At 46.3% G+C, this 11,461-nt stretch overlaps 1 protein-coding gene across 1 annotated transcript; it reads right to left on the bottom strand.

Annotated features, from left to right (window-relative positions):
* Positions 1-1,626: 1,626 nt before the first annotated feature.
* LOC121842591 (receptor-type tyrosine-protein phosphatase O-like) lies at positions 1,627-8,715 on the bottom strand (the record flags this gene model as incomplete). Its single annotated transcript, XM_042312472.1, has 7 exons — positions 8,339-8,715; positions 7,964-8,062; positions 6,582-6,617; positions 3,973-4,057; positions 3,768-3,855; positions 3,556-3,632; positions 1,627-1,884 (listed from the first exon to the last, which is right to left on the bottom strand). Coding segments are annotated over exons 1-7 (1,020 nt in total), but the record flags the coding sequence as incomplete, so codon positions are not given.
* Between the last annotated feature and the right edge of the window lie 2,746 nt (positions 8,716-11,461).

Raw genomic sequence — 11,461 nt, 5'->3', positions numbered from 1 at the left:
GCTAGGCTACATGAGGTGTGATACTAACCTTATTAAAACATATAGGCCTATGGGCTAGGCTACATGAGGTGTGATACTAACCTTATTAAAACATATTGGACTATGGGCTAGGCTACATGAGGTGTGATACTAACCTTTAAAACTATGGACTAGGCTATGTGGTGTGATACTAACCTTAAAGGACTATGGGCTAGGCTACATGAGGTGTGATACTAACCTTATAGGACTACATGGGTGTGATACTAACCTTAAAGACTACATGAGGTGTGATACTAACCTTATAGGACTATGGGCTAGACTACATGAGGTGTGATACTAACCTTATAGGACTATGGGCTAGACTACATGAGGTGTGATACTAACCTTATAGGACTATGGGCTAGACTACATGAGGTGTGATACTAACCTTAAAGGACTATGGACTAGACTACATGAGGTGTGATACTAACCTTATTAAAACATATAGGACTATGGGCTAGACTACATGAGGTGTGATACTAACCTTATTAAAACATATAGGACTATGGGCTAGACTACATGAGGTGTGATACTAACCTTATTAAAACATATGGACTATGGGCTAGGCTACATGAGGTGTGATACTAACCTTATTAAAACATATAGGACTATGGGCTAGGCTACATGAGGTGTGATACTAACCTTATTAAAACATATAGGACTATGGGCTAGACTACATGAGGTGTGATACTAACCTTATTAAAACATATAGGACTATGGGCTAGGCTACATGAGGTGTGATACTAACCTTAAAGGACTATGGGCTAGACTACATGAGGTGTGATACTAACCTTAAAGGACTATGGACTAGGCTACATGTGGTGTGATACTAACCTTATTAAAACATATGGGACTATGGGCTAGGCTAATGAGGTGTGATACTAACCTTATTAAAACATATAGGACTATGGGCTAGACTACATGAGGTGTGATACTAACCTTATTAAAACATATAGGACTATGGACTAGGCTACATGAGGTGTGATACTAACCTTATTAAAACATATAGGCCTATGGGCTAGGCTACATGAGGTGTGATACTAACCTTATTAAAACATATAGGACTATGGGCTAGACTACATGAGGTGTGATACTAACCTTATTAAAACATATAGGACTATGGGCTAGGCTACATGAGGTGTGATACTAACCTTATTAAAACATATAGGCCTATGGGCTAGGCTACATGAGGTGTGATACTAACCTTATTAAAACATATAGGACTATGGGCTAGGCTACATGAGGTGTGATACTAACCTTATTAAAACATATAGGACTATGGGCTAGGCTACATGAGGTGTGATACTAACCTTATTAAAACATATAGGACTATGGGCTAGGCTACATGAGGTGTGCGACTATGATTCGAAACAAGTCGCCAAAAAAAAAAAGGCTTTGTTTCTTATGCTGGGCATCCTTCACAAGTGATACGCTAATATTGTCACCCATCAGACTATTCTTGTTTTAATCTTGTCTTTACATATACCAAATAATATCTGTTCAGTGTAAATTGTTTAAAGTAGTTCTCGTGCAACTGGAGTTGTTTGGTTTGTTAAACTTTGAGATCAGTGTTGTTTGTTTGTCTTGTGATGCTGTAGATCCACTCACATATCCCAGTCTGAAGTTCCTTATGGTCCACTCTGGTGATTCTGACTCCGACAGCATCTCAACACTGATCTCTCCGTAGGTCACCGGCTCATCTGTGAATGGCCAGTAGTGGTCACACTTCACCCTGCGTCTCTCGTTACACTGCGTCAGCATCACAATGATGTGGCTCTTCTGCTGCAGGATCATGTTCCAGAAGTCGTTCCTCGTCTCAGGCAGAGGACCCTGGGTAGCGATGTACTCTCTGGGTGATTTATAACCCTGTAGAGGGAGAAAACCAGGGTTATGGTTACTGTTGAGGTTCAGGTCTCAGGCAGAAGGCCCTGGGTGATGATTTATAACCCTATAGAGGGAGAAAACCAGGGTTATGGTTACTGTTGAGGTTCAGGTCTCAGGCAGAGGGCCCTGGGTGGTGATTTATAACCCTGTAGAGGGAGAAACCAGGGTTATGGTTACTGTTGAGGTTCAGGTCTCAGGCAGAGGGCCCTGGGTGATGATTTATAACCCTATAGAGGGAGAAAACCAGGGTTATGGTTACTGTTGAGGTTCAGGTCTCAGGCAGAGGGCCCTGGGTGATGATTTATAACCCTATAGAGGGAGAAAACCAGGGTTATGGTTACTGTTGAGGTCTCAGGCAGAGGACCCTGGGTGATGTACACTGGGAGATTTAAAACCCTGGAGGGGGAACGGATGACATCATGCCTGTGATCTCTCTGGTCCCTGTATTTGCTGTGTTCACTGTATTGACCAGATCACTACATTGATCAACGGTAGTTAGCAGACACTAAATGGTATGTAGTTGGTATGTACTGGTACTAACTGGTATCTAGTTGGTATGTACTGGAACTTATGGTATGTAGTTGGTATGCACGGGTACTAACTGGTATGTAGTTGGTATGTACTGGTACTAACTGGTATGTAGTTGGTATGTACTGGAACTAACTGGTATGTAGATGGTATGTACGTATACTGACTGGTATGTGGTTGGTATGTACTGGTACTAACTGGTATGTAGTTGGTATGTACTGGAACTAACTGGTATGTAGATGGTATGTACGTATACTGACTGGTATGTAGTTGGTATATACTGGTATGTAGATGTATGTACTGGTACTAACTGGTATGTAGTTGGTATGTACTGGAACTTACTGGTATGTAGTTGGTATGCACAGGTACTAACTGGTATGTAGTTGGTATGTACTGGTACTAACTGGTATGTAGTTGGTATGTACTGGAACTGGTATGTAGATGGTATGTACGTATACTGACTGGTATGTAGTTGGTATATACTGGTATGTAGATGTATGTACTGGTACTAACTGGTATGTAGTTGGTAGGTACTGGTATGTAGATGGTATGTACTGGTACTAACTGGTATGTAGTTGGTATGTACTGGTACTAACTGGTATGTAGATGGTATGTACTGGTACTAACTGGTATGTAGTTGGCATGTACTGGTACTAACTGGTATGTAGTTGGTATGTACTGGTATGTAGATGATATGTACTGGTACTAACTGGTATGTAGTCGTTATATACTGGTATGTAGATGGTATGTACTGGTACTAACTGGTATGTAGTTGGTGTGTACTGGTACTAACTGGTATGTAGTTGGTGTGTACTGGTACTAACTGGTATGTATATGGTATGTACTGGTATGTAGTTGGTGTGTAGTGGTAGTAACTGGTATGTAGATGGTATGTACTGGTACTAACTGGTATGTAGTTGGTATGTACTGGTACTAACTGGTATGTAGTTGGTGTGTACTGGTACTTACTGTTATGTAGTTGGTATGTACTGGTACTTACTGGTATGTAGTTGGGTATGTACTGGTACTTACTGTTATGTAGTTGGTATGTACTGGTACTAACTGGTATGTAGTTGGTATGTACTGATACTTACTGGTATGTAGTTGGTATGTACTGATACTTACTGGTATGTAGTTGGCGTTGATGTAGTCTGATCCCTCGTCGTTATGTAAATAGATCACCTTCACTCTGCTGAAGTCATCTGGGGAAAGTCATGGTTCTATTCAGTACTCATCAGTGATCTGTTTCCTGTCTGTTCCTACAGATAAACTACCATGTTAAAGCATACTGTTATATATGGCTTAGTGTCTGCTACTGTTTCCTGTCGGTCACTCACACGGCAGGATGTTGGTGTAGCGGTTCTTGGGTCTGTTGATAGGCAGGTCTGCTGCATCATGGGAAAGATCCAGACCTACGCTCTTCAGCTCTACAACATGACAGACACATGACAGACACATGACAGACACATGACAGGCCATGAGCGACGACTCAAACACAATATCTAATCCAGCTTTAACATGATCATTAGGTCATCAGAATACTACCTCAAACTGCAGAGAGAACTTGTAGGCGGAGTCTTTACTCATGTCTTTGAGGTACGCATCAAAGTCATCCATCTGGACAGGGCTAAAACACAACACACAGAACAGTCATCTCTGGACAGGGCTGAAACACAACACATGGAACAGTCATCCAGCTGGACAGGGCTGAAACACAACACACAGAACAGTCATCCATCTGGACAGGGCTGAAACACAACACATGGAACAGTCATCCATCTGGACAGGGCTGAAACACAACACATGGAACAGTCATCCAGCTGGACAGGGCTGAAACACAACACACAGAACAGTCATCCATCTGGACAGGGCTGAAACACAACACATGGAACAGTCATCCATCTGGACAGGGCTGAAACACAACAGTCATCCATCTGGACAGGGCTGAAACACAACACATGGAACAGTCATCCCATCTGGACAGGGCTGAAACACAACACACAGAACAGTCATCCATCTGGACAGGGCTGAAACACAACACACAGAACAGTCATCCATCTGGACAGGGCTGAAACACAACACACAGAACAGTCATCCATCTGGACAGGGCTGAAACACAACACACAGAACAGTCATCCATCTGGACAGGGCTGAAACACAACACATGGAACAGTCATCCAACTGGACAGGGCTGAAACACAACACATGGAACAGTCATCCATCTGGACAGGGCTGAAACACAACACACAGAACAGTCATCCAGTCTGGACAGGGCTGAAACACAACACACAGAACAGTCATCCAGCTGAAACACAACACACAGAACAGTCATCCATCTGGACAGGGCTGAAACACAACACACAGAACAGTCATCCATCTGGACAGGGGCTGAAACACAACACACAGAACAGTCATCCATCTGGACAGGGCTGAAACACAACACACAGAACAGTCATCCATCTGGACAGGGCTGAAACACACAACACACAGAACAGTGAAACATCATCCATCTGGACAGGGCTGAAACACAACACACAGAACAGTCATCCATCTGGACAGGGCTGAAACACAACACACAGAACAGTCATCCATCTGGACAGGGCTGAAACACAACAGTCATCCATCTGGACAGGGCTGAAACACAACAGGACAGGGCTGAAACACAACACACAGAACAGTCATCCATCTGGACAGGGCTGAAACACAACAGTCATCCATCTGGACAGGGCTGAAACACAACACACAGAACAGTCATCCATCTGGACAGGGCTGAAACACAACAGTCATCCATCTGGACAGGGCTGAAACACAACACACAGAACAGTCATCCATCTGGACAGGGCTGAAACACAACAGTCAGTCATCCATGGACAGGGCTGAAACACAACAGTCATCCATCTGGAACAGTCATCCATCTGGACAGGGCTGAAACACAACAGTCATCATCCATGGACAGGGCTGGAAGGACAGGGCTGAAACACAACACACAGAACAGTCATCCATCTGGACAGGGCTGAAACACACACAGTCATCCATCTGGACAGGGCTGAAACACAACAGTCATCCATCTGGACAGGGCTGAAACACAACACACAGGGACAGGGCTGAAACACAACACACAGTCATCCATCTGGACAGGGCTGAAACTGAGTCATCCACTGGACAGGGCTGAAACACAACAGTCATCCATCTGGACAGGGCTGAAACACAACAGTGGACACAGAACAGTCATCCATCTGGACAGGGCTGAAACACAACACATGGAACAGTCATCCATCTGGACAGGGCTGAAACACAACAGTCATCCATCTGGACAGGGCTGAAACACAACAGTCATCCAGCTGGACAGGGCTGAAACACAACACACAGAACAGTCATCCAGCTGGACAGGGCTGAAACACAACACACAGAACAGTCATCCAGCTGGACAGGGCTGAAACACAACACACAGAACAGTCATCCAGCTGGACAGGGCTGAAACACAACACACAGAACAGTCATCCAGCTGGACTGAAACACAACACACAGAACAGTCATCCATCTGGACTGAAACACAACACACAGAACAGTCATCCGTCTGGACAGGGCTGAAACACAACACACAGAACAGTCATCCGTCTGGACAGGGCTGAAACACAACAGTCATCCAGCTGGACAGGGCTGAAACACAACACACAGAACAGTCATCCAGCTGGACAGGGCTGAAACACAACAGTCATCCATCTGGACAGGGCTGAAACACAACACACAGAACAGTCATCCAGCTGGACAGGGCTGAAACACAACACACGGAACAGTCATCCAGATGGACAGGGCTGAAACACAACACACAGAACAGTCATCCATCTGGACAGGGCTGAAACACAACACACAGAACAGTGCGCATTGGTCCGATATTTCCTACTCCTCCTCAGAAGAGGAGGAGAATTGTTACAACATCACACACCCAGATTAACACACTTCACACACACACATATTAACACACACGGATTAACACAGTTCACACACACACACACAGATTAACACAGTTCACACACAGATTAACACAGTTCACACTCACACACAGATTAACACAGTTCACACACAGATGAACAGATTTCCTCCCAAGCACATACTGCAGCAGACACACAGCCCTTTCCTAGTAGTGTTACCTTGTTAGCTTCCGTTTCTTTAAAGCAGTCTTGCTCCTATAAAACACAGAGGGAAGAAATCCCTGATTCTTTGGTGTTCCACCATTTTATAATCAGACATTTAGTTCCCACCAGAAGTGATCCAACATCCAATCAAATCACTGCTTGTTGTCATTCTAGACAATAGAGGATAACCTACAGAACAGCAACATGCTCAAGTGATGTCTGTCCCAAATCCCCAACTCATAGATGATACAAACACACTTGACTCGTCCGAGCTTCCTTATTCAACCCCCACTGGACCCACATCACCACCCAACGGGCAGACCGCAAGCTGACAGGGTGCAGACAGAGTGCAGACAGTGGGCAGACAGCAGGCAGACAGAGGGCAGACAGATAGCAGACAGCAAGCAGACAGCGGGCAGACAGCAGGGAGACAGTGGGCAGACAGAGTGCAGACAGAGTGTAGACAGAGTGCAGACAGCGGGCAGACAGAGTGCAGACAGCGGGCAGACAGAGTGCAGACAGATGGCAGACAGTGGGCAGACAGCAGACAGACAGAGTGCAGACAGAGTGCAGACAGAACGCAGACAGAGTGCAGACAGCAAGCAGACAGAAGCAGACAGAGTGCAGACAGCAAGCAGACAGAGTGCAGACAGATGGCAGACAGAGTGCAGACAGCAAGCAGACAGTGGGCAGACAGCGGGCAGACAGCAAGCAGACAGCAAGCAGACAGAGGGAAGACAGAGTGCAGACAGCAAGCAGACAGAGGGCAGACAGAGTGCAGACAGCAAGCAGACAGAGGGCAGACAGAGTGCAGACAGCGAGCAGACAGAGAGCAGACAGAGTGCAGACAGCAAGCAGACAGAGGGCAGACAGAGTGCAGACAGCGAGCAGACAGAGAGCAGACAGCAAGCAGACAGACAGCAGACAGAGGGCAGACAGAGGGCAGACAGCAAGCAGACAGAGGGAAGACAGAGTGCAGACAGCAAGCAGACAGGAAGGCCAAACTGTTGCTAGTATCATGCTACAGTATGTTAGTACGTTGCCATGTTATTGAATCCATCTTGAAGAGTGTGTTTTATGTGAAGGACTGTTCCAACCACAGACAGAGGATTACTAGAAAGATCTCTGATCTGAACACACTCTGATCACCTCAGGATCCTGGGACTCTTTTCTCCACCAGTTGATTGTGACAGTGGACAGTGGAAATGCAGATCATTTGTATGTGAAATGTCTGGCTACAGACTCCTTAAGTCACATCAATAAGAAAAGGGACCTTTCAGGTAGCTCGGTGTCTATGGTCAGAGGACAGCCTTTCTAACACAGGCCCCAGAACAGTTACTTACTAAGGAGTCAGAGGGGACAGCCTTTCTAACACAGGCCCCAGAACAGTTACTTACCAAGGATTAATATAAAAAGCCAAAAGATAGTCAGTCCAAAGGCAGGATGGCAGGAGGGTGAGGAAGGCAAAGAGGCTCCTTCGCCTGAAGGGTTCAGACAGACAGACAGACAGACAGACAGACAGACAGACAGACAGACAGACAGACAGACAGACAGACAGACAGACAGACAGACAGACAGACAGACAGACAGACAGACAGACAGACAGACAGACAGACAGACAGACAGACAGACAGGTGGGGACAGAACAGACAGACAGAACAGACACCATTAGTAACATGACAGAGAGGTAGGGCAGAGTAGTTCCTGTCAGAGGTCAACACTGTTAATGCACCATACAGTCTGAGCCTGTTAATAAGATCTACTATAGTGACCTGTCTTTAACTCTCTGGTCAATAACAGCCTTCTGTTGGTTCACAGTGGAGACATCAATGACTGTTCTCCTCATCAGGCCACTAACAGCCTTCTGTTGGTTCACAGTGGAGACATCAATGACTGGTCTCCTCATCAGGCCACTAACAGCCTTCTGTTGGTTCACAGTGGAGACATCAATGACTGTTCTCCTCATCAGGCCACTAACAGCCTTCTGTTGGTTCACAGTGGAGACATCAATGACTGGTCTCCTCATCAGGCCACTAACAGCCTTCTGTTGGTTCACAGTGGAGACATCAATGACTGGTCTCCTCATCAGGCCACTAACAGCCTTCTGTTGGTTCACAGTGGAGACATCAATGACTGGTCTCCTCATCATAGTGTTCATTAGGGCCCAATGACAGCTGCTTGGCTTTACAGTAGGACTCAGTGTTCTTTAGGGCCCAATGACAGCTGCTTGGCTTTACAGTAGGACTCAGTGTTCACAATGTAGCTGACAGTCAGTGTTCATTAGGGCCCAATGACAGCTGCTTGGCTTTACAGTAGGACTCAGTGTTCATTAGGGCCCAATGACAGCTGCTTGGCTTTACAGTAGGACTCAGTGTTCATTAGGGCCCAATGACAGCTGCTTGGCTTTACAGTAGGACTCAGTGTTCATTAGGGCCCAATGACAGCTGCTTGGCTTTACAGTAGGACTCAGTGTTCATTAGGGCCCAATGACAGCTGCTTGGCTATACAGTAGGACTCAGTGTTCATTAGGGCCCAATGACAGCTGCTTGGCTTTACAGTAGGACTCAGTGTTCATTAGGGCCCAATGACAGCTGCTTGGCTTTACAGTAGGACTCAGTGTTCATTAGGGCCCAATGACAGCTGCTTGGCTTTACAGTAGGACTCAGTGTTCATTAGGGCCCAATGACAGCTGCTTGGCTTTACAGTAGGACTCAGTGTTCATTAGGGCCCAATGACAGCTGCTTGGCTTTACAGTAGGACTCAGTGTTCATTAGGGCCCAATGACAGCTGCTTGGCTTTACAGTAGGACTCAGTGTTCATTAGGGCCCAATGACAGCTGCTTGGCTTTACAGTAGGACTCAGTGTTCATTAGGGCCCAATGACAGCTGCTTGGCATTACAGTAGGACTCAGTGTTCATTAGGGCCCAATGACAGCTGCTTGGCATTACAGTAGGACTCAGTGTTCATTAGGGCCCAATGACAGCTGCTTGGCTTTACAGTAGGACTCAGTGTTCATTAGGGCCCAATGACAGCTGCTTGGCTTTACAGTAGGACTCAGTGTTCATTAGGGCCCAATGACAGCTGCTTGGCTTTACAGTAGGACTCAGTGTTCATTAGGGCCCAATGACAGCTGCTTGGCTTTACAGTAGGACTCAGTGTTCATTAGGGCCCAATGACAGCTGCTTGGCTTTACAGTAGGACTCAGTGTTCATTAGGGCCCAATGACAGCTGCTTGGCTTTACAGTAGGACTCAGTGTTCATTAGGGCCCAATGACAGCTGCTTGGCTTTACAGTAGGACTCAGTGTTCATTAGGGCCCAATGACAGCTGCTTGGCTTTACAGTAGGACTCAGTGTTCATTAGGGCCCAATGACAGCTGCTTGGCTTTACAGTAGGACTCAGTGTTCATTAGGGCCCAATGACAGCTGCTTGGCTTTACAGTAGGACTCAGTGTTCATTAGGGCCCAATGACAGCTGCTTGGCTTTACAGTAGGACTCAGTGTTCATTAGGGCCCAATGACAGCTGCTTGGCTTTACAGTAGGACTCAGTGTTCATTAGGGCCCAATGACAGCTAGGGACTCAGTGTTCATTAGGGCCCAATGACAGCTGCTTGGCATTACAGTAGGACTCAGTGTTCATTAGGGCCCAATGACAGCTGCTTGGCTTTACAGTAGGACTCAGTGTTCATTAGGGCCCAATGACAGCTGCTTGGCATTACAGTAGGACTCAGTGTTCATTAGGGCCAATGACAGCTGCTTGGCATTTACAGTAGGACTCAGTGTTCATTAGGGCCCAATGACAGCTGCTTGGCATTACAGTAGGACTCAGTGTTCATTAGGGCCCAATGACAGCTGCTTGGCTTTACAGTAGGACTCAGTGTTCATTAGGGCCCAATGACAGCTGCTTGGCTTTACAGTAGGACTCAGTGTTCATTAGGGCCCAATGACAGCTGCTTGGCTTTACAGTAGGACTCAGTGTTCATTAGGGCCCAATGACAGCTGCTTGGCTTTACAGTAGGACTCAGTGTTCAGGGCCCAATGACAGCTGCTTGGTTTTACAGTAGGACTCAGTGTTCATTAGGGCCCAATGACAGCTGCTTGGCATTACAGTAGGACTCAGTGTTCATTAGGGCCCAATGACAGCTGCTTGGCTATACAGTAGGACTCCATGGTAGGATCCAGAAGCTTGGCAGATGGACTCAGTGTTCACAGGGCCCAATGACAGCTGCTTGGCTTTACAGTAGGACTCAGTGTTCATTAGGGCCCAATGACAGCTGTGGCTTTACAGTAGGACTCAGTGTTCATTAGGGCCCAATGACAGCTGCTTGGCTTTACAGTAGGACTCAGTGTTCATTAGGGCCCAATGACAGCTGCTTGGCATTACAGTAGGACTCAGTCTTCATTAGGGCCCAATGACAGCTATTGGCTTTAAGACCCCATGGTGAGGATCCATTGGAGATGGTCCACGTTAACACCACACCATGAGGAGGTTAAGTGATGGGAGGTGTGTGTGTGTTTAGGATGAAGAGATGGTCCACGTTAACACCACACCATTATGGCTTAGTGATGGGAGGTGTGTGTGTGTTTAGGATGAAGCCAAGGCCTAGCGTAAGGGACAGTCTTTAAGCCCTCATATTAAATGTGTGTTTAGGATGAAGCCAAGGCCTAGCGTAAGGGACAGTCTTTAAGCCCTCATAAAATGTGTGTTTAGGATGAAGCCCAAGGCCTGTTGAAGGGTTTGCCCTCCATTTAATGTGTGTTTAGGAATGTTTTAAGCCCTCATATTAATCATCATTACGTGTATAGGAGCCAAAGGGCTCCAACCCAAATCATTTCTTCCCCTTTCCCCTACAGAGGAAGCAATGCTGGCCTCTCCTCTGAGATCAGATTTACTAC

Source organism: Oncorhynchus tshawytscha, unplaced genomic scaffold (genome assembly GCF_018296145.1).
Source record: "Oncorhynchus tshawytscha isolate Ot180627B unplaced genomic scaffold, Otsh_v2.0 Un_contig_6233_pilon_pilon, whole genome shotgun sequence".
NCBI lineage: Eukaryota > Metazoa > Chordata > Actinopteri > Salmoniformes > Salmonidae > Oncorhynchus > Oncorhynchus tshawytscha.
Note: the sequence above shows the minus strand (reverse complement) of the source record. Positions and strands in the feature narration are given on the sequence as shown.